At 42.0% G+C, this 24,086-nt stretch overlaps 1 protein-coding gene across 1 annotated transcript; it reads right to left on the bottom strand.

Moving 5' to 3' along the window:
- Positions 1-249: 249 nt before the first annotated feature.
- ZNF112 (zinc finger protein 112) lies at positions 250-24,027 on the bottom strand. Its single transcript, XM_047077894.1, has 4 exons — positions 23,974-24,027; positions 20,983-21,109; positions 15,721-15,816; positions 250-3,636 (listed from the first exon to the last, which is right to left on the bottom strand). Exons 1-4 carry the CDS (start codon positions 23,986-23,988, stop codon positions 1,136-1,138), a joined length of 2,739 nt encoding a protein of 912 aa, XP_046933850.1. The 5' UTR covers positions 23,989-24,027; the 3' UTR covers positions 250-1,135.
- Positions 24,028-24,086: the final 59 nt, after the last annotated feature.

Genomic DNA, 24,086 nt, shown 5'->3' with positions numbered 1-24,086 from the left:
AGATGGCCTTATCATAAATTATTATTCTAAGTTTCCAGGTGGAAATCAGTCAGACCAGTGTCATATGTAAGAGATGAATCACTGGGTTCTACTCCTGAAGCCAAGACTACACTGTATGTTAACTAAGATGAATTTAAATGAAAAAAAAAAGTTTCCAATAAAAATTTTGACTAAAAACAAAAATCAAATCAAAAGAACTTTGACAGAAACGTGAAAACTAAAAAAGCAAAGAATTGTAATTTTGACATTTATTAAGAAAGTACTTTTCATTAGCAACCATTTCTGACACTTTGCAAATATTACAGGAAAACTCTGCCTTAACACACAGGGCAGGAGTAAAAAGTCAATTATGTAAAATGCAGTGCAACCAGAAACATTGTTTATCAATTTGTACTGTCATTTAAAGTGCACATATGTGTACGTACACACACACACACACACACACACACACAGCGCTAAACTTAAACTGATGGAATACTGTATAGAAAGAGACCAAATGATAAGAATTCAGCTCATCCCTGTTTAAGACAAGACAAAGGATGGGAACCAATCCCAACAGGGTTACAACCCAATTCGTGTAATTTCAGATGACAATATTGCTTGATATTCTACATTTCAAATATTTTCCCACTTGAAGTGCTTATGTTAAGGTTACTTGCAGGATTCCTCCTCCAAATACGTTTTTAAATGATCTTTTTGGGGTAAATAAGCTTAATAAAATTTTCAAACATGACACTTTTATACATTTTTAGTCATTTAGTAAAAAATACTGAGCACCTACACTGAGTTATGCAATGTCATGGTTTTAAAAACTCAGTAAATAAGTGAAGCCCCTTTTCTCATTAAGCTTACATTAGAGTAAACATAGATTTAGGCACGCTCTTCACTGTACTTTTGTTACTCTGGTCTTTTATAAGCCCTAGTACAAGTCACGTGCAATGAATCTTAAAATTGTGAGAAAACCCCTTACGGAGACTCTCTTGTTAGATGTCTCCATAGTGTGGTCTCCTGACTATTGTGAATGTTGAGGCTGGGCAGAAACATTTTCATGAAAGAAATTTTGTCTACTATAAGAACTCTAGGGAGTGGAAAATTTCAGTTCCCATTTGAGGACTTCAAAACAAATATAACGGTTTTATAGATCTTCATTTCTGTATGGATTCTCTGATGAAGGATAATCCTTACCATACTCTTCGCTTTTATAGAATTTGTCACCACTATGGACTCTCTGATGAATAAGTAGACCTGAGCTCCAACGGAAACCCTTACCACACGCATCACATTTGTATGGTTTCTCTCCTGTGTGGACTCTCTGATGAGCCTGAAGGTTTGATCTCTGACTGAAGCCCTTTCCACACACCTCACATTTGTATGGTTTTTCCCCAGTGTGGACTCTGTGATGAGCTTGAAGACTTGAAAACCCACTGAAACCTTTACCGCACTGTTCACACTTATAGGGCCTCCCTTCTGTGTGGACCCTCTGATGCGCTTGAAGACGTGAACTCTCACTGAAGCCCTTTGTGCATACCTCACATTTGTATGGTTTCCCTCCTGTGTGGACCCTCCGATGTGCTTCAAGACGTGAACTCTGACTAAAACCCTTCCCACACATCTCACATTTATATGGTTTCACTCTAGTGTGGACTCTTTGATGACCTTGAAGATATGCTCTCTGACTGAAACCCTTCCCACATACCTCACATATATATGGTCTCTCTCCAGTGTGGACACTCTGATGGCTTTGAAGATAAGATCTCTGACTGAAGCTCTTACCACACTCATCACATTGGTATGGCTTCTCTCCTGTGTGGACTCTCTGGTGGGCCAGGAGGGTTGAGGCCTTACTGAAGCCCTTACCACATTCTCCACATTTATAGGGTTTCTCTCCTGTATGAACCCTCTGATGAATTTGAAGATTAAAGCTCCAACTGAATCCCTTCCCACACTCCTCACATTTGAATGGTTTTTCTCCAGTGTGAACTCTCTGGTGGCCTTGAAGGTGTGAACTCCGACTGAAGCCCTTCCCACACTCCTCGCACTTGTATGGTTTTTCTCCAGTGTGAACTCTCTGGTGGCCTTGAAGGTATGAATTGCGACTAAAGCCCTTCCCACACTCTTCACATTTGTATGGTTTTTCTCCAGTGTGGACTCTCTGATGGGCTTGAAGGTATGAACTCCGACTGAATCCTTTATCACACTCCTCACATTTATAAGGTTTCTCTCCTGTGTGGACTCTCTGGTGAACATTAAGAACTGATCTATGACTGAAGCCTTTACCACATGCATTGCATTTGTACGGTTTCTCTCCAGTGTGGACTCTCTGATGATCTTTCAGTTTTGAACTCCAACTGAAGCCATTCCCACAGTCCTTGTAAGCTTTCTCTCCGATGTGAATTTTCTGATGACCTTGAAGATATGAATTTTGGCTGAAGCTGTTACCACATGCATAATGTTTATATGGTTGTTCCCTAGTATGGACTATCTGAAGGTCCTGCAAATGTGAGTCCAGACTGAAGTTATTACCACATTCCTCAGAACTATAAGGAATCTCTTCCATGTGAACTCTATGCTGAATGTTAAGATTTGAGCTACAAAGAAAACCCTTCTCATATTCTACATCTGTGTATAGTTTCTCTCCAGTGTGGATTTTCTGGTAGACTTGGAGACAAGAACTCTGATTAAAGACATCCCCATTCTCCTCATATTCATGGGGTTTCTCCTTAGTATGGATCCTAAAAATACTATTAAGGTCTAAGCTATGATTGAAGGCTTTCTCATAAATATTGCATCTATAGGACGTCTGTCCCGTGTGAATAAGTCCACAAGTGTTGAGAGAGGAGAGCTGACTGAAGTTCTCACCATATCCACATTTATATGGCTTCTCTTCTGTATGTACTCTCTGATGGGATTGCAGAGGTGAACTCTCAAAAACACAATCATCTCTTCTATGAACACTTTGATGAATATGAAGAACTGAACTATAACTACAGCCCTTTCCACATGGACTGTAGGTATGGGTTTTCCCTTCTAAGTGTAACTGCTGATAAACTTCAGAGTTGGAGTCGTCACTGAAGGCTTTTCTGTACTCATTACAGGAGTAGGGCTTTTGCCCCATTTTGATTAAGTCTTGATTAAGCAGTGAAACCTTCATGAGGTTTTCTCCACAGTCATGGCAGCTGTAAATTTTTTCTGATCTGTGTACTCCCAGGTTATCATTGTGTGGTGTGATCCAACTGGTGCTGTCACACTTACAGAAATTATTTTTCATCAAAATTTGCTGACACCTACACTGATAATTATGTGACTCTGTCAGATACATTTTCCTCCAAGAATGCTGGGCTCTCCAAGATGGAAATTCTTGACTTTTTATGCAATTGGAAACATCCTCTATATGAGTCAATATATAGTTCTCATCTTCGGGAACATGAACTGGCACTCCTGCCCAAACCTGGCAGGGGAAATCACCTGGGTTTTGCAACTGAGAAATATTCCTTTGAAAATTTTTCATGGCATCTTGACACCTGGTTAACCCGCCTGTACTTTGTTGCCAGGTCTTCTGGGAAGAAGGCTCTTTGGGGGAAATGTAGCCTAATCCCACTGCTTGACTACTCTCCATATTATGTTGACTCTTGGCTCCTATAATGATAAAGAGAATTTAGATATGTGCAGAAGTGGAAGTTTTTATTCAGAGACTTTAAGATTTTGCACTTAGATCACGACATGAAATTATAGGAAAATTCATGTTACTATGTTTAAGAATACTTAGAAAATGGCTCTGGTTCTTCTTCAGTTGTATCAGGAATATAAGTAAGGTCCACATAATTCAAGCTATCTGTATGCCTCAAAATCAGGGATTTGCGACTAGGAGGAAGATGGCGGCATAGGAGGACGCTGGGCTCACCGCGCGTCCTGCTGATCACTTAGATTCCACCTACACCTGCCTAAATAACCCAGAAAACCGCCAGAGGATTAGCAGAACGGAGTCACCGGACCCAAGTGCAGACGAGAGGCCCACGGAAGAGGGTAGGAAGGGCGGCGAGGCGGTGCGCGCTCCACGGACTGGCGGGAGGGAGCCGGGGCGGAGGGGCGGCTCGCCGGCCAAGCAGAGCCCCCGAGTCCGGCTTGCAAAAGCGGAGGGGCCTGACGGACTGTGTTCCGACAGCAAGCGCGACTTAGCGTCTGGGAGGTCATAAGTTAACAGCTCTGCTCGGAAAGCGGGAAGGCTGGAGGACAAAGGGAGGGTGAGCTGCGGAGCCCCCGGACGACAGAGCTCAGTTTGGCGGGGAACAAAGGCGCTCGCCAGCGCCATCTCCCCCGCCCATCCCCCAGCCAAAATCCCAAAGGGAACCGATTCCGGCCAGGGAACTTGCTCGCTCCGCGCGAACACCCAACTCTGTGCTTCTGCGGAGCCAAACCTCCGGCAGCGATCTGACTCCCTCCGGCTGCCACAGGGCCCCTCCTGAAGTGGATCACCTAAGGAGAAGCGAGCTAAGCCTGCCCCCCCTGCCGCCGTGCACCTTGCCTTCCCACCCCAGCTAATACGCCAGATCCCCAGCATCACAAGCCTGGCAGTGTGCAAGTAGCCCAGACGGGCCACGCCACCCCACAGTGAATCCCGCCCCTAGGAGAGGGGAAGAGAAGGCACACACCAGTCTGACTGTGGCCCCAGCGGTGGGCTGGGGGCAGACATCAGGTCGGACTGCGGCCCCGCCCACCAACTCCAGTTATACACCACAGCACAGGGGAAGTGCCCTGCAGGCCCTCACCACACCAGGGACTATCCAAAATGACCAAGCGGAAGAATTCCCCTCAGAAGAATCTCCAGGAAATAACAACAGCTAATGAGCTGATCAAAAAGGATTTAAATAATATAACAGAAAGTGAATTTAGAATAATAGTCATAAAATTAATCGCTGGGCTGGAAAACAGCATACAGGACAGCAGAGAATCTCTTGCTACAGACATCAGGGGACTAAGGAACAGTCACGAGGAGCTGAAAAACGCTTTAAAGGAAATGGAAAACAAAATGCAAACCACCACGGCTCGGATGGAAGAGGCAGAGGAGAGAATAGGTGAACTAGAAGATAAAGTTATGGAAAAAGAGGAAGCTGAGAAAAAGAGAGATAAAAAAATCCAGGAGTATGAGGGGAAAATTAGAGAACTAAGTGATACACTAAAAAGAAATAATTTACGCATAATTGGTATCCCAGAGGAGGAAGAGAGAGGGAAAGGTGCTGAAGGGGTACTTGAAGAAATCATAGCTGAGAACTTCCCTGAACTGGGGAAGGAAAAAGGCATTGAAATCCAAGAGGCACAGAGAACTCCCTTCAGACGTAACTTGAATCGATCTTCTGCACGACATATCATAGTGAAACTGGCAAAATACAAGGATAAAGAGAAAATTCTGAAAGCAGCAAGGGGTAAACGTGCCCTCACATATAAAGGGAGACCTATAAGACTCGTGACTGATCTCTCTTTTGAAACTTGGCAGGCCAGAAAGAATTGGCACGAGATTTTCAGGGTGCTAGACAGCAAAAATATGCAGCCAAGAATCCTTTATCCAGCAAGTCTGTCATTTAGAATAGAAGGAGAGATAAAGATCTTCCCAAACAAACAAAAACTGAAGGAATTTGTCACCACTAAACCAGCCCTACAAGAGATCCTAAGGGGGACCCTGTGAGACAAAGTACCAGAGACATCACTACAAGCATAAAACATACAGACATCACAATGACTCTAAACCCGTATCTTTCTATAATAACACTGAATGTAAATGGATTAAATGCGCCAACCAAAAGACATAGGGTATCAGAATGGATAAAAAAACAAGACCCATCTATTTGCTGTCTACAAGAGACTCATTTTAGACCTGAGGACACCTTTAGATTCAGAGTGAGGGGATGGAGAACTATTTATCATGCTACTGGAAGCCAGAAGAAAGCTGGAGTAGCCATACTTATATCAGACAAACTAGACTTTAAATTAAAGGCTGTAACAAGAGATGAAGAAGGACATTATATAATAGTTACAGGGTCTATCCATCAGGAAGAGCTAACAATTATAAATGTCTATGTGCCGAATACCGGAGCCCCCAAATATATAAAACAATTACTCATAAACAGAAGCAACCTTATTGATAAGAATGTGGTAATTGCTGGGGACTTTAACACCCCACTTACAGAAATGGATAGATCATCTAGACACACGGTCAATAAAGAAACAAGGGCCCTGAATGAGACACTGGATCAGATGGACTTGACAGATATATTTAGAACTCTGCATCCCAAAGCAACAGAATATACTTTCTTCTCGAGTGCACATGGAACATTCTCCAAGATAGATCATATACTGGGTCACAAAACAGCCCTTCATAAGTTTACAAGAATTGAAATTATACCATGCATACTTTCAGACCACAATGCTATGAAGCTTGAAATCAACCACAGGAAAAAGTCTGGAAAACCTCCAAAAGCATGGAGGTTAAAGAACACCCTACTAACGAATGAGTGGGTCAACCAGGCAATTAGAGAAGAAATCAAAAAATATATGGAAACAAACGAAAAGGAAAATACAACAATCCAAACGCTTTGGGACGCAGCGAAGGCAGTCCTGAGAGGAAAATACATTGCAATCCAGGCCTATCTCAAGAAACAAGAAAAATCCCAAATACAAAATCTAACAGCACACCTAAAGGAAATAGAAGCAGAACAGCAAAGGCAGCCTAAACCCAGCAGAAGAAGAGAAATAATAAAGATCAGAGCAGAAATAAACAATATAGAATCTAAAAAAACTGTAGAGCAGATCAACGAAACCAAGAGTTGGTTTTTTGAAAAAATAAACAAAATTGACAAACCTCTAGCCAGGCTTCTCAAAAAGAAAAGGGAGATGACCCAAATAGATAAAATCATGAATGAAAATGGAATTATTACAACCAATCCCTCAGAGATACAAACAATTATCAGGGAATACTATGAAAAATTATATGCCAACAAATTGGACAACCTGGAAGAAATGGACAAATTCCTGAACACCCACACTCTTCCAAAACTCAATCAGGAGGAAATAGAAAGCTTGAACAGACCCATAACCAGCGAAGAAATTGAATCGGTTATCAAAAATCTCCCAACAAATAAGAGTCCAGGACCAGATGGCTTCCCAGGGGAGTTCTACCAGACGTTTAAAGCAGAGATAATACCTATCCTTCTCAAGCTATTCCAAGAAATAGAAAGGGAAGGAAAACTTCCAGACTCATTCTATGAAGCCAGTATTACTTTGATTCCTAAACCAGACAGAGACCCAGTCAAAAAAGAGAACTACAGGCCAATATCCCTGATGAATATGGATGCCAAAATTCTCAATAAGATACTAGCAAATCGAATTCAACAGCATATAAAAAGAATTATTCACCATGATCAAGTGGGATTCATTCCTGGGATGCAGGGCTGGTTCAACATTCGCAAATCAATCAACGTGATACATCACATTAACAAAAAAAAAGAGAAGAACCATATGATCCTGTCAATCGATGCAGAAAAGGCCTTTGACAAAATCCAGCACCCTTTCTTAATAAAAACCCTTGAGAAAGTCGGGATAGAAGGAACATACTTAAAGATCATAAAAGCCATTTATGAAAAGCCCACAGCTAACATCATCCTCAACGGGGAAAAACTGAGAGCTTTTTCCCTGAGATCAGGAACACGACAGGGATGCCCACTCTCACCGTTGTTGTTCAACATAGTGCTGGAAGTTCTAGCATCAGCAATCAGACAACAAAAGGAAATCAAAGGCATCAAAATTGGCAAAGATGAAGTCAAGCTTTCGCTTTTTGCAGATGACATGATATTATACATGGAAAATCCGATAGACTCCACCAAAAGTCTGCTAGAACTGATACATGAATTCAGCAAAGTTGCAGGATACAAAATCAATGTACAGAAATCAGTTGCATTCTTATACACTAACAATGAAGCAACAGAAAGACAAATAAAGAAACTGATCCCATTCACAATTGCACCAAGAAGCATAAAATACCTAGGAATAAATCTAACCAAAGATGTAAAGGATCTGTATGCTGAAAACTATAGAAAGCTTATGAAGGTAATTGAAGAAGATTTAAAGAAATGGAAAGACATTCCCTGCTCATGGATTGGAAAAATAAATATTGTCAAAATGTCAATACTACCCAAAGCTATCTACACATTCAATGCAATCCCAATCAAAATGGCACCAGCATTCTTCTCGAAACTAGAACAAGCAATCCTAAAATTCATATGGAACCACAAAAGGCCCCGAATAGCCAAAGGAATTTTGAAGAAGAAGACCAAAGCAGGAGGCATCACAATCCCAGACTTCAGCCTCTACTACAAAGCTGTCATCATCAAGACAGCATGGTATTGGCACAAAAACAGACACACAGACCAATGGAATAGAATAGAAACCCCAGAACTAGACCCACAAACATATGGCCAACTCATCTTTGACAAAGCAGGAAAGAACATCCAATGGAAAAAAGACAGCCTCTTTAACAAATGGTGCTGGGAGAACTGGACAGCAACATGCAGAAGGTTGAAACTAGACCACTTTCTCACACCATTTACAAAAATAAACTCAAAATGGATAAAGGACCTAAATGTGAGACAGGAAACCATCAGAACCTTAGAGGAGAAAGCAGGAAAAGACCTCTCTGACCTCAGCCGTAGCAATCTCTTACTCGACACATCCCCAAAGGCAAGGTAATTAAAAGCAAAAGTGAATTACTGGGACCTTATGAAAATAAAAAGCTTCTGCACAGCAAAGGAAACAACCAACAAAACTAAAAGGCAACCAACAGAATGGGAAAAGATATTTGCAAATGACATATCGGACAAAGGGCTAGTATCTAAAATCTATAAAGAGCTCACCAAACTCCACACCCGAAAAACAAATAACCCAGTGAAGAAATGGGCAGAAAACATGAATAGACACTTCTCTAAAGAAGACATCCAGATGGCCAACAGGCACATGAAAAGATGTTCAGCGTCGCTCCTTATCAGGGAAATACAAATCAAAACCACACTCAGGTATCACCTCACGCCAGTCAGAGTGGCCAAAATGAACAAATCAGGAGACTATAGATGCTGGAGAGGATGTGGAGAAACGGGAACCCTCTTGCACTGTTGGTGGGAATGCAAATTGGTGCAGCCGCTCTGGAAAGCAGTGTGGAGGTTCCTCAGAAAATTAAAAATAGACCTACCCTATGACCCAGCAATAGCACTGCTAGGAATCTACCCAAGGGATACAGGAGTACTGATGCATAGGGGCCCTTGTACCCCAATGTTCATAGCAGCACTCTCAACAATAGCCAAATTATGGAAAGAGCCTAAATGTCCATCAACTGATGAATGGATAAAGAAATTGTGGTTTATATACACAATGGAATACTACGTGGCAATGAGAAAAAATGAAATATGGCCTTTTGTAGCAACGTGGATGGAACTGGAGAGTGTGATGCTAAGTGAAATAAGCCATACAGAGAAAGACAGATACCATATGGTTTCACTCTTATGTGGATCCTGAGAAACTTAACAGGAACCCATGGGGGAGGGGAAGGTAAAAAAAAAAAAAAAGGACGTTAGAGTGGGAGAGAGCCAAAGCATAAGAGACTGTTAAAAACTGAGAACAAACTGAGGGTTGATGGGGGGTGGGAGGGAGGGGCGGGTGGGTGATGGGTATTGAGGAGGGCACCTTTTGGGATGAGCACTGGGTGTTGTATGGAAACCAATTTGTCAATAAACTTCATAAAAAAAAAAAATCAGGGATTTGCAACGCAACCTGGAAATATCAAACATGGTGGCCCTGTTCAAAAGGTCTAGTAAAACCATATACATATTATTTATGGGTTTATCATGGATTGCCTGGAGATCCCAAGAAGGGGGAATTCTCAAATTGGGAAGAATGGAGATTCAAGTGGACAAAAAACTTTTTTTCTCTCTGGCATGTGGGTATGGCAATGTTTTCATCTGTATGTGTGTTAGGAGACAGTGTTAAATACCGTGCAAAGGTAAACACAGACCTTTATGCATGAGGCATCATAGGGCCCCTATAAACTCTTTATCTTCATGCGAATAATAAATTCTTCTAAGTCACTGTAAGCCATATCACTTTCACCTCTTTTCAAAAGATATTTCACAATTAGCAAGGGCCATCGTATAGGTCAGAATGTGAAACACTGTGACAGAATTCAACTCCAAAGACATCAGGGGAAAAAAGGAGGCTGAGGGAGGTGAGCACAGCCAAGTTCCCTGGCACCTGGAGGTGTACTTTGAGGCAAATCACCAAAAACCAAAAGCTCAATGAACACTGACTTTGGCTTGTGTCCTTTTAGTGGAAAAATACTTTAATGTTCAGAAAATTTGAAGCACCAGAAGAGTTGAAGACAGGCACATTTGGGTAGAAATGGTTTGTCGCTTAGTTATTAACACTCAGCTTCCTAGCAGACAACGGATCCTCAAATCCAAGAGTACCTCCCTACCGACACCGGATTCAGCAGGGCTGACATCATAACGTGTACCTTCCTAACACCCGGCAGCACATTAATTCTCTATAGCATCCAGAAAAGAAAGCAGTAAAACAGAACTAAGAGGGCATGAAGATATGTTGTTTTTCATGGGAAGGTGGTGATGGCGATTTTGCCACAAGGCTGAAAAGCTGCATGAGAGGCAGGGCTACACTTAGGGTAGCACCTGCTGATGAGAAAAGCAAAGGTCACAGGAATCTCTTCTGGATTGAGTCTTTTTAACTTTTAAACTAACTCAAAACAGTGTATTTCTTCTTGTATAAAATCTTACCAGTAAACCCATACTATCTCCAACTTTATTTTTTTTAGTTCTGCATTTTATTTTTTTTCCAATTAAAATTTTTATTTTACTGAAAATGTTTTATTAAGGTTAATTTTCTTCCATAAATATTTTTTTTAATTTAAATTCAAATTAGTTAACATAGCGTGTAGTCTTGTTAGAACCCAGTGATTCATCTCTTACGTATGACAACCTAGGGCTCATCCCAAAAAGTGCCCTGCTTAAGGCCCATCACCCATTTAACTCAGCCCCCCACCCACTTTGTCTACTATCCCCAACTTTAAAAAAAAAGAAAAGAAAGAAAAGAAGAGAGTAGAAGAGAAAAGAAAAGATAAGAAAAAAGAAACAAAATGTCACACTGATGACTAGGGTGGCACTAGGCTGTGGGACACTGCAGTAACTTCAGGGTAACACTTTATGGCACATCCATACATAACGCCTCTCAATACTTCAAAAAAAGCCAAACACTTAGTGATGTCTCTGGCTTCTCAAAAGCAAAGTTTCCAGTTATTACACTAATATTTTATCACTTAAACATGAAATGAAGGGACATACCACAGGAGGCAGACAAAGTTAATAGTTATATGTGAGAAGTTTGGTGTCCAGCTGGAGTTCATCATAATCCTTATAGTTTTGCTTGGTATCATCAAAAACACTCAGTATGCATCCATAAAGATACAGTTTAAATACTTTGTATCTTTTGGGACTGACATGGTGGCTTGAGGACATGAAAAGAGACTTGCTGGTCAAAACCCAGTTTTTTACAAGGCAGCTCTTTCAACAGAAATTTGTACATAATTTTTGATATGACTGTCTCAAATATTTAAGAGATTAAAGTTTCATCTTGACCAGTGGCTTCACAATGTGAAAGCATTACAGGAAGGGGGAAAAAGGTCATTTTACTTAGTTTCAGGCTCTATGGAAAAGATCACACATTTAATGACATTAACTTTAATTTCCTTTAGCCAGTGGTGTGTACCAAAACACCTTGTCGTTTCCTTTCCCTCTCTCAACATCTAGGTTCTCTCTTAGTATCAATGGCAGGGTGCTGATAAGAAATTGTGTTAAATCAAATTCATAAATGAACTGAATAAATGAATTTGATGGAGAAAATATGCACTGCAAAAAAACACTAAAAGGTCTTGTTAAGGTGCACCTGGGTGGCTCAGTAGGTTGAGCATCTGACTCTTGATTTTGGCTCAGGTTATGATCCCAGTCAGGTTATGGTCCCAGGATTGTGGGATCAATCCCTGCATCAGGCTCTGTGCTGTGGAGCCTGCTTAAGATTCTCTCTCTCCCTCCACCCCTCCCAAGCTCGCTCTCTCTCTCACTGTCTCTCTCAAAAAAAATCTCATTTGAAGAAAGCTGAGAATTTATTTCATCTTCTTAGTAGTCCTTTAGCTTTAGAGGTTGAGAAAGTCAATCATTCCAACACCCTCTATGAACCAATTCAATAACAAAAATTTTATATGTGTTGTAAATACCAAATAATCCCTTTAAACGGTTAGTTATAATGAATTAAGAAAAAAAATCTCAGTTTAGATTTTCTTTTTCTCTTCTCCTTTAATATAAATTAGTCAAGAATATCAACTCAGGCAATCCAGGCTGAGATGAGCCTGCATTCTTACTGAGCTTTTTTTTTTTTTTTTTTAACGTTTTATTTATTTTTGAGACAGAGAGAGGCAGAGCATGAACGGGGGAGGAGCAGAGAGAGAGGGAGACACAGTATCGGAAGCAGGCTCCAGGCTCTGAGCCACCAGCCCAGAGCCCGAGGCGGGGCTCGAACTCACGGACCGCGAGATCGCGAGATCTGACCTGAGCTGAAGTCGGACGCTCAACCGACTGAGCCACCCAGGCGCCCCCTGAGCTTTTTAAATAGTAAGAGAAACCAAGGCATTTTGCAGGCAGTAGAGGATAAAGTAACAATAATGTTTTGATTACAGATATTTACAAAGCTGGCTACTCTCCTAACCACATCTGAGACTTAGCTCTATCAGAGTATATTTAACCTTTGAGGATTTCTTGTCTGTCTCCACTGCTTTACCCCACGACTAAATGAGTTCTTTCTTTTTGGAAGGTTCTTAATTATCATTTCTTCAACAGATATAGGCTTATTCAGATCGTCTATTTCTTCTTGCATAAGTTTTGGCAAATTACGTCTTTCAAAGAATTGGTCCATTTCATCGAGGCTATCATATTTGCATAGAGTTTGTCCACAGTATTCCTTTATTATTCTTTTAATGCCCACAGGACCTGGGTGATATCCCCTCCTTCATGTCTGATATTAGTAATTTGTATCCTCTCTCTTTTTTTTCTTAGTTTGCCTGGCTAGAAGCTTACTGGTTTTAATGATTTTTCAAAGAGCCAGTCTTTGTTTTCATTTTTTTCTCCATTGGCTTCCTGTTTTCTACTTGATTTCTGCTCTAATTCTTATTATTTCTTCTCTTCTGCTTACTTTGGATTTAATTTGCTCTCCTTTTTCTAGTTTACTACAGTAGGACCTTAGACAATTTATTTTAGATCTTCTCTTCCAACATATGCCTTCAGGGCTTTAAGTTTCCCTCCTAGTACTGCTTCCACTGTGTCCTACAAATTTTTATGAGCTGTGTTTTCATTTTCATTTAGTTCAAAATATTTTTAAATTTCTCTTGAGATTCTACTTTGACCCACGTATTATTTACAAGTGTGCTGTTGAGTCTCTATGCATTTCGGGATTTTCCAGTTACTTAGTTTATTGATTTCTAGTATAATTCAATTGTGATCTGAGAGCACAATTGTATGATTTCTATTTTTTAAATTTGTTAAGATGTGTCTTATGGCCCAGAACGTGGTCTATCTTGGTGGATGTCCCACATGAGCTTGAGAAGAATTCTCTCTCTAGTCATCCATGTGAAAAATGGCTCCAGCACCCAACTTGCCACAAAGCTATAATTTTAGAATCGCAGTTTTAATTCAGTCCACAGGGGAAACATATAATGTATGAAAACAAGAACAGGTTATGTAGAGTGGGAGCAGAGGGGGTGAGATGCAGAAAACAAAGACTCCCCTTTATATTAGAGCATAAAATTGGCCAGCCTATCACAGTGTGAGATCTGATATCAGAACCACTATTAATGATCAAAAGTTACTAAGCATATGTGTAACTTAAAACACGGATTTGTCTTATTTTATTAGCAACGTGCCATTTTACCCACATTTTCTTTATGTCTGAAGTTAGTTCAGGCAAATGTGGTAAGTTTTCTATTAAAAAGTAAGTTGTGGCAAGGAATTGTAATTCTGGATAAAAATGTCTGGCACATGTAAGACATCACCAAATATTATGAAATTTAAAGGTGTAGTTAAGGTTAAGTTGACATATAAAGTTAAGTCACAATTGCAGTAATTACTAACACAGTGACGTTTGATATCCCAATTAAGCCATAACAGAATTAAAATTATCGAAGGAAACAGAGAGAACAGCTGTCTGAGACCCACAGATAGGCATGGGAAGTTTCTCTGTTCAGTGCCAGAAAAATATATAACATATACAATAAATTTACATAATAAAATATATAAAAAATAAAATGGAATATGATTCAGCCATAAAGAAGAAAAGCATCTTGCCATTTGTGACAACATGGATGGACCTTGAGCCATTATGCTGGGTGAAGTAAGTCAGACAGAGAAAGACAAACACCATAGGATCTCTCTTATATGAAGAATTTTAAAAACAACAAAACACTAAGCTTGCAGATATAGAGAAGAGATGGTGGTTTTGAGAGGGCAGGGATAGGGGTGGGAGAAATAGGTGAACTGATAGTTTTGCGGGCTTAAGTTTAAACAAATTGAATAAGAATTTTAAGGGGTGTCTGGATGGCTCAGTTGGTTAAGCATCCAACTTCGGCTCAGGTTATTATCTCACGGTTCATGGGTTTGAGCCCCACATAGGCTCTGTGCTGACAGCTCAGAGCCTGGAGCCTGCTTTGGATTCTGTGTGTGTCTCTCTCTCTCTCACAAAAATAAATATTCATTTAAAAAATTAAAAAAAAAAAAGAATTTTAAGATAACTGGGGCACCTGGGTGGCTCAGCTGGTTAAGCGGCCAACTCTTCAGCCGGCTAAGGCCATGATCTCACAGTTTGTGGGATGGAGCCCCGTGTCCACGCTATCAGTGTGGAGCCTGCTTCGGATTCTCTCTCTCCTCTCCCCTGCTGACACACTCTCTCTCTCTCAAAATAAATACAGTTTAAAAAATTAAAAAAAAAAAAGAATTTTAAGAAAACTGTAGCTAGGTCAAGAGATTGTTCAGATGCTAGAGGATGAAAAGAGAGGACAGAACGGAAAGATAAAGAGCTGGGCATTTGAATAGGAAGTAAGTGCAAGAGTGTCTCAGTTGAAACCGCTGCGTGGGAAGAATCAGCTGTGATGTTGGCATCGATCATTTTGATCCTGACTTTGGTTGACTGGCTAGCCTCAATCTTCTAAGAATAATGGCTACGTGTCTATAGATACTCAAGGACACCTAAATGATTAGAATCAGGACAGGCATTCATCAGAAAACAAACGCTCTGGAGTATCCCTCAATTGTGTGGATTTATTTTACACCTACCAGCTGTCTCAAGGGGGCACTGAAGACAGAGAGGACCATGCCTCTATTAACCAAGCCATTCATTCAAGGCAAAGAGAAAAGCAAGTCAAGTGAGCTGAAGCAGAAGCTTGACCATGACGGGTCTCCTGGGCAGCAGTGGGGTGGTGCGGAACAGAATGAGTGAGCGGAAATAAACACAGGGAAATATGTGAAAAGCCAGAGGAAGCTGAGGGGACAGACGCCTTAGGGCCTGACCTGTTCTGACTCATGTCTTAGGAGAGGCTCTCTAGCTGCTGTGTTACTGTAGGGCGGCTCTTACCTAAACACCCATCTCTCTGGGTTTCTGTCTCCATCATCAACAGCTTTTCTTCTCTCTCCAACTGGGATATAAGCTCCGGTTTGAAGGGCTGATTCCCTGTAGAAAGGCAAGGACGGCAGAAGTTTTAAGTTTTAACGAAATCCAAGTGATCTTTTTTTTTTTTTTTTTTTTTTTCTGAATCATGCTTTTGGTGTCTAAGAACTCCCTGCCTAATGCAAGGTCATGAAGAATTTCTCCTGCGTTTCCTTCTAGAAGTTTCACACTTTTACATTTTCCATTCAGTCTCTTAACCATCTTGAGTTAGTTTTTTGGTGAGGTGCGAGGCATGGATATAGGCGCATACAGAAGTCCAAATGTTTCAGCACCCTCTGTCGAGAAGACTATACTTTCGAGGCGCCTGGGTGGCTCAGTCGGTTAAGAGTCCGACTTCAGCTCTCGTTATGATCTCACGGTTCATGGGTTCGAGCCCCACATGGGCTCTGTGCTGACAGCTCGGAGCCTGGAGCCTGCTTCGGAATCTGTGTCTCATTCTCTCTCTGCCCCTCCCCAACTTGTGCTCTATCAAAAATAAATAAACGTAAAAAAAACCAAATCTTTAAAAATAAAATCTTAGGGGCGTCTGGGTGGCTCAGTCGGTTAAGAGTCCAACTTCGGCTCAAGTCATGATCTCGCAGTTTGTGAGTTCGAGCCCCGGATCGGGTTCTGTGCTGACAGCTCGGAGCCTGGAGCCTGCTTCAGATTCTGTGTCTCCCTCTCTCTCTGCCCCTCTCCTGCTCATGCTCTGTCTCTCAAAAATAAATATACATTAAAAAAGTAAAAAAAAAAATTTTTTTTTAAAGACTATACATTCTCCATTAAATTGCTGTGGCACCTGTAATGCATCTAAAATAGTTTCAGAGGGGCGCCTGGGTGGCTCAGTCGGTTAAGCGTCTGACTTCAGCTCAGGTCGTGATCTCGCGATCTGTGGGTTCGAGCCCCGCGTCGGGCTCTGTGCTGACAGCCCAGAGCCTGGAGCCTGTTTCAGATTCTGTGTCTCCCTCTCTCTGACCCTCCCCCGTTCATGCTCTGTCTCAAAAATAAATAAAGGTTAAAAAAAAATAGTTTCAGAATGGCTTGTTCCTTATCACTACAATAAGCAAATCCACTAAAAATTGTTCAGAATCCCGGTTCATTCCTCTACCCCCCCTCCCATTGTACCTAATGCTAAGGTGATATGATATAGTTACGTGCTATGTTCCTTAGCTATTTCCATAAGTTCTTTTCTCTCTTCAGGGTGGCTATGGTATTAGTTTCAAATATAATTTAACTTTTCTTTCAGCTTTAGATTGTCGTGCCATCGCATTCTTCATTTTTTACTGTTTTTTTCTTATTTAATTTTTATCATGTGGTGAACTAGCATATTTTCAAGAGTCCAGACCAGACAGAAAGGCACACTCAAATGAATGTGACACACCTCTTCCACACTCTTACCTCCCACCCACTGTAAGAGACTAACTTCATGATTTTCTGATTAATCCTTCTTGGGTTTCTTCTTATAAAGACAAGCAGATATACATAGATTTCCTTATTTCCCCTTCGTTCTTACACGAGTTGTGGTATACTATTAATGCTCTTTTGCACTTTACTATCTTTATGTTTATTTACTTACTTACTTATTTGTTCATTCTGAGGGAGAGCAAACCAGGGAGGGGCAGAGAGAGAAGGAGAGAGAAATCCCCAACAGGCTCTGTGTTGTCAGTGCAGAGCCTGACACGGGGCTCAAACTCATGAACTGTGAGATCATGACCTGAGCCAAAACCGAGAGTCAGATGCTTAACCGACTGAGCCCCCCGGGCACCACTGCACTTTGCTATCTTTAGGGAAAATTTCTAGAAGTGAATTGCCGGGACCATTGCTGAATAACTGTCAAATTCCCCTCCTTCAGGACCGTATCATCTTGCGTTCCTACTTTCAATGCATGAGAGTGCTCTATTTCCCGCCACTTTGCCCAAAAAAGTATAGTGTTTGAATTTTTGCTATGTAACATTTGTCTTATTTTTAATGAAAGTGAAATATCTACTCCTATGTATGCATGTACTTACATGTATGTGAGTGAATGTATGCGTGCGTGCATGTGCATGCGCGCGCACACACACACACACACACACACACACACACACACACTCCTACCTGCTAGTTCTGTCCCCTGAGGCCAAGAAACAAAGCCACCACAGTGTCAGTGACACTGGATGCTATAGGTATCCAGACCTTGTTGTTAAATACCACGCTCCAAGAAATGGATGATTCCAGAGCTAGGGTAAAGTAAAAGAGGGACAAAGAACAGCATGCTATGCCATCAAGTAAAGAAGTGCTCAAAACAAGGTTGGGGGATACTGCAAAAGTCCAAATTTGGAGCAATTTTAGCACCCAAATAATTACAGTAATATTACAATCCATTAAAAAAAAAAAGTCACAAGTCCCTACAAATAAACAAATGGTTAAGGCGTAGGGGGCTCTTGCTTCCTGCAGAATGCCAAGAGCTGACTGCTAACTGTGAAGGAGGTACTAAGGCAGAAAATCATTTTGTAATGACCATGGTAAAGACTGGAAAAGGCAAGAATCATCACTGGATGCTAAATCTATAGGGAAATATTTGTGTAGTCTTAAAAAGTGTCGCCCTATGATTGCAAGAGAAACAAAGCAGTGATTTTATAGTGGAGAAATTGAATACCTTGACTGGGTGGTCAAAATTAGCACCACCGGGGCGCCTGGGTGGCTCAGGCAGTTGAGCGTCCGACTTCGGCTCAGGGCATGATCTCACGGTTCATGGGTTCAAGCCCTGCGTCAGGCTTTGTGCTGACAGCTGGGAATCTGGAGCCTGCTTCTGATTCTGTGTCTCCCCCTCTCTCTCTGCCCCTCCCCTGCTCACGTTCTGTTTCTCTCTCTCTCAAAAATAAATAAACATTTTTTAAAAAATCAGCACCACCCACGGGGGACAGACTGTGTGCCTCTATATGTGATATTCTCAAAAGGACTACCAATATAGAGTTCCAGCCAGAATGGATCATCTGAACCTAATTACAAGGGAAGTCTCGGGAATATTATATGCAAAATGGGGGAAAGGGAATTATAGCGTTCTTCCAAAATGTCACTGTCATAAAAGACAAAGAAACTGTGTGCAAATGTTCCAAATTAAAGAAGATTAAAGAGACATGGCAGCTAGACTAGACTCAAGACTAGGCCTTGCTCTGGGGAGAGAAAAATCGGCTTTAAGGAATGTAAGTTGCTCTACTGTTACAATCAGAGCACAAATGAAAGATGCTGTAAAAGTATTATATCTGCACGGGGAATACGTGAGAGAATATTGCTATTTCTACAAAATGGACCGTCTCGTGAAGAATTAACCATGCCCAAAGAGACGCCTGGTCTCTGTCCTCAGCTCTTGGGAAGTGATCTCTAAGTCCTGGGGATTTCCTGTCTGGTGCGAGTGTCTTTCTCACCTGGAGGCCCTGGGCTACAATGTGACTTCTGGTGGGGCCTGTGGCCCACCTGCTATCGGCTTGATTTCCAGAGGGGCTGGAAACTAAGGTCAGCCTCACAGGTGTCCAGCCACATCGCTACGGCCAAACCGCAATAAAAGCTCTGGGCACCTTGGCTCGTGTGAGCCTCCCTGGCTGGCGACACTCCACGTGCGGGATGATCCGCCACCGCCGGGCACAGTTAGTGCTGCGCACGACCCCTCTGGGAGAGACCGCTAGGAGCTCGTGCCCGACACCCCCTGGGTTCTGCCCCAGGTGCCTCTTCCTGTGGCTGATTTTTTTTTTTTTTAATGTTTATTTATTTTTGGGACAGAGAGAGACAGAGTATGAATGGGGGAGGGGCAGAGAGAGAGGGAGACACAGAATCGGAAGCAGGCTCCAGGCTCCGAGCCATCAGCCCAGAGCCCGACGCGGGGCTCGAACTCACGGACCGTGAGATCGCGACCTGAGCCGAAGTCGGACGCTCAACCGACTGAGCCACCCAGGCGCCCCTTCCCGTGGCTGATTTTAACCTGTATCCTTTCCAGGTAATAGAGCGGAACCGTGGGGATAACAGCTTTCAGGGCATTCTGAGAGTCCCTCTACCGAATTATTGAGGCCGAGGGTTATCTGAGGGACCCCTGAGCTCGCGACCGGTGTCAGACTGAGAGTAGCCTTGGGGACTCCAAAACTCTGCATACACACTGAAGTATTCAGAGATAAAGGGCCATGTCGTATGCAATTTACCCTCCAGTAGCTCAGAAAAAATTATCATACATACACATATGTTTTCATATATACACACAAATATATTTGGAGAGAGAAAAAATATTTTATTTTACAAAAATAAATGGGGTATAATGTTACTATAGGTGAATCTAGGTAGAAGCTATAGGGGTGTTCTTGTTCTTTACCTTGGCAAATGTTCTGTACATTTGAAGTTATTTACAAAAACATTTTTTTTTAATTTTGTCAATGTTTATTTATTTTTGAGATAGAGAGAGAGGGCAAGCAGGGGAGTGGCAGAGAGAGAGAGGGAGACACAGAATCCGAAGCAGGCTCCAGGCCATGAGCACACAGAGCCTGATGCTGGGCTCGAACCCACCGAACTGTGAGATCATGATCCGAGCCAAAGTCATACACTTAACCGACTGAGCCACCCGGGCACCCCTACAAATACATTGTTAAAGCAAAAAACAAAAACCAAAAAATAAAAAACCTCTGAAACATCAAGTTAATAAACAGTTACCATTACTGGCACCCTGGGGTGGGGGGAGGGAAGAAGGTGAGCAACTCACCAAATTGATTTCACAACAAACCATGTTGCAGAACCACAATTTGCCCATTTACATAGTTGGAAGGACGGATTTTTGCCTAGACAGAGACATCTTGTCTGTGTGGTACAGGGATTATTAGGTCTCTTATTTGGCCAAGCTCAGAGAATGGTTTCAAGAGTCCCAGAGCTTGAAACACCCGAGCACATTTAAAGACACCCCAAAGCGCCTGGGTGGCGTAGTCGGTTAAGCGTCCGACTTCAGCCAGGTCACGATCTCGTGGTCCGTGAGTTCGAGCCCCGCGTCGGGCTCTGGGCTGATGGCTCAGAGCCTGGAGCCTGTTTCCGATTCTGTGTCTCCCTCTCTCTCTGCCCCTCCCCTGCTCATGCACTGTCTCTCTCTGTCCCAAAAATAAATAAACGTTGAAAAAAAAAATTATTTAAAGACACCCCAAGGCGGCTGGCATTCAGTCACCGCATGCCTGTCCTCACCCACAGAGACCAGGTTCCGGAAGTTCTCCAGCATCACGTCTCGGTACAGCTTCCTCTGGGTGGGGCCCAGCAGCCCCAGCTCCTCCTCACTGAAGACCACGGCCACATCCTTGAACATCACCGGCTCCTACAAACACCAAGCACACGCAGACCATGATTATGGAAGGGGGCAGCATGAAGTGTGTGTCAAGGATGGGAAGCTGTTCTAGAATCTGGGGACCCAATCGAAGTAGCTGCCTTCTGTTTGCCTTCTACACTACTCATTCCAGCCACCAAAAGGGCTGCAAGAAAAGAACTCCTTGCACACCAAGTTGCTGCCACAGAAACAAATAAATTGTTCCCTTTTTGTTGGCATCATGGGCTACCGATATTTTAAAGTCACCCTTACTGTTGAAGCGTCTAGTTCGTCCTCTGTACCCCCTCTGGAGTGTGCAGCGTTTATAATGTTGTGATGTGGGCAAGGCTTCACGCGGGAAGGCTCTGCCTCATGCTAGCTATGTGACCTTGGAAAAGTTCTTGATTCTCTCACCTGCATGCTGATACGCGCAGCATAGGGTACTGATAATAAAACGAGTGACCTAAGTACCCGATAGATGTTAACTGTTATCATAATCATTCTTACGACCAGCTTTCATCCCATTGTGGGGCTGTATAGTAAGTCAAGGAGTTGATGGCCTAGGATACAATGCACTGATCCAAACGATGCATGCTGACTTAGTTTCAGCTTATCTATTATAAACAAGGCTGAAAAAAAAAAATCCTTTCACATAGATCCTGGCTCATCCCCTTAAAATAAATTCCAAAAAGTAGAAATGGTAATGCTGAAGGACAGCTTTTAGTGTTTTGAGCTCTTAACGACAGGTGTTTCCTCCAAAAAGGTTTTTCTTGCTTCTTCTTCTTCCAAGTACAAATTCCTAAACCTCTATACCCTGGCCAACACTAGACATGAATACCTTAAAAAAAAAAAAAAAAAAATATATATATATATATATATATATATATATATATATATATATATCTGATAATCTCAGAAGTAGACATGGAAAGTAAACACCAGCTATTTAGCAAAATGTTTACAAAGGTGGCTAGCAATGAAGACCATTCCCTCTTCACGTATTTGCTGGGCGTCTCTATTTCTTGTCGCATTCCAAATATTCGTTTGGGGGACATTCAGTCCTTTTCTTCCAAATACGCTGTAAATACTTCGCATTCTACTTTGCTGTTTGTCTTCTAACTTTTTACTGCAGGGGGTTTAAATCTTTTGTATGAAGACCGGGTCAACGCTGCATTTGTTCTGGCTGGAGCTCTAAATATCACGACCCGAGGCCTTCAGTCTCTGCGTGAGAATACTGCTTTGGTTTTGGATTTTGTTTTGTTTTGTTTTGCCTCTCTTTCCTCCCAAATGATGCGCCTAATACTCTTGATCCAGGAGGGAAAGGCTTTGGAGTTGGCCAGACACTTGTCTGCTGTAGGAACGTGAGCAGGACTTGGACCTCCAGGGCCATCTTACCTTCATGTTAACATTGCAGATTATTCTAAATTCCCCTCGGGGCAGTGAATAAAGGAACAGGTGCAAAGTGCCTGCCTGTCCTATAGTCTAAAAATTTTTTTAATGAAGTCTATTGGTCTAACAAAATGAGTTCATATACAAGGAGTGAAACACAAGGACACATCCACAGACACACACAAAGAAAGTCTCAGGTCTTGGAAAGAAAAAAAAAATCTAGCTCTTTTTGTCTGAAAACATCTCACACAATTTTTTTCTGCGTTCAGCTGCAGTAGGATTCGGTTAGACAGAACCACCTTTTAGGTATTCTTTTTATAAAGTAGCCGAGGCATTAGGAAAAAAATTTTTTTTTTTTTAGTTTTGAGTCCCTACAACAGAAGGATAAATTGTATCAGAATTCTCTCAGAATTGCTTTTTTGGAGAGATTGTTGGTAGTAAAACCAATACTGTTGCCTTAAACTGCGAGAATTCCCAAGAACTTAACTTGTGAATGGGGCATAGTTGAAAAGGGGGCAGGTACGGCAGTTCATTGAAATTAATAAAAGATGACACATGTTAGGTGAAATAATTTTAAGTGAAAAAAATTCAAAATTATAGCTATTATTGCATATCATAATGCATATGAAGTGACTGTGGAAAAAGGTAATTTATAAGCAGAATAATGTGTGGGCCTTTTCATTTTAAAACTTTTTTTTTTTTTGGCAGGGGCACCTGGGTGGCTCAGTCAGTTAAGTGTCTGACTCGATTTCAGCTCAGGTCATGATCTCATAGTCCCGAGATTGAGCCCCACATCGAATTGGGTGCCACGCCCAGCATGGAGCCTGCTTAAGATTCTCTCTCCCTCTTTCTCTGCCCCTCCCCTGCTCACACACTCTCTCTCTTTCTCTCAAATAAATAAAGTTTTTTTAAAAATTGTTTTTTGGGGCGCCTGGGTGGCTCGGTCAGTTAAGCGTCCGACTTCAGCTCAGGTCACGATCTCGCGGTCCGTGAGTTCGAGCCCCACATCGGGCTCTGTGCTGACAGCTCGAAGCCTGGAGCCTGCTTTGGATTCTGTGTCTCCCTCCCTGCCCCTCCCCCGTTCATGCTCTGTCTCTCTCTGTCTCAAAAATAAATAAACATTAAAAAAATTTTTTTTAATTCTTTTTTTAAAAGATTTTATTTTTTAGTAATCTCTATACCCGATGTGGGGCTCAAACCCACAACCCCGAGATCAAGAGTCACACACTCCACCGACTGAGCCGGTCAGGTGCCTCCCATTTTTTAAAATGTCTATTTCTCTTGCACACTATTGTTTGTGCAGTAAGAAGAACATAAAACAGAAACTGGAAGGAAAACGTGTTTTAAAAGGAAACTGCGTGGCACCTAGATGGTCTTAAACATCTGCTGTAGTTCTTTCTTCTTGGCAAGGAAGAGAAAAAAGCGTGTCCCCCTCAGTGAGAAGTGAAATAATGCGCTCAGTGACGGAAGTGAAAACTCCAGCTCACCTGGAACTTGATCATTTTCTCCTCCTTTTCCCAGGGAAAGGCGGACACCTGAGAAGGCAAAACAAGGCACTGAGAAAGGAACCAGGCGAGGGAGGGAAACGCAGCTTGGTGCA

Source organism: Lynx rufus, unplaced genomic scaffold (genome assembly GCF_022079265.1).
Source record: "Lynx rufus isolate CCGP_SWC_20201006 ecotype Redwood Valley unplaced genomic scaffold, mLynRuf1.p SCAF_16, whole genome shotgun sequence".
In the NCBI taxonomy this organism is placed as follows: Eukaryota; Metazoa; Chordata; class Mammalia; order Carnivora; family Felidae; genus Lynx; species Lynx rufus.
The sequence above is the reverse complement of the archived record's forward strand: the minus strand, read 5'-3'. Positions and strand labels throughout refer to the sequence as shown.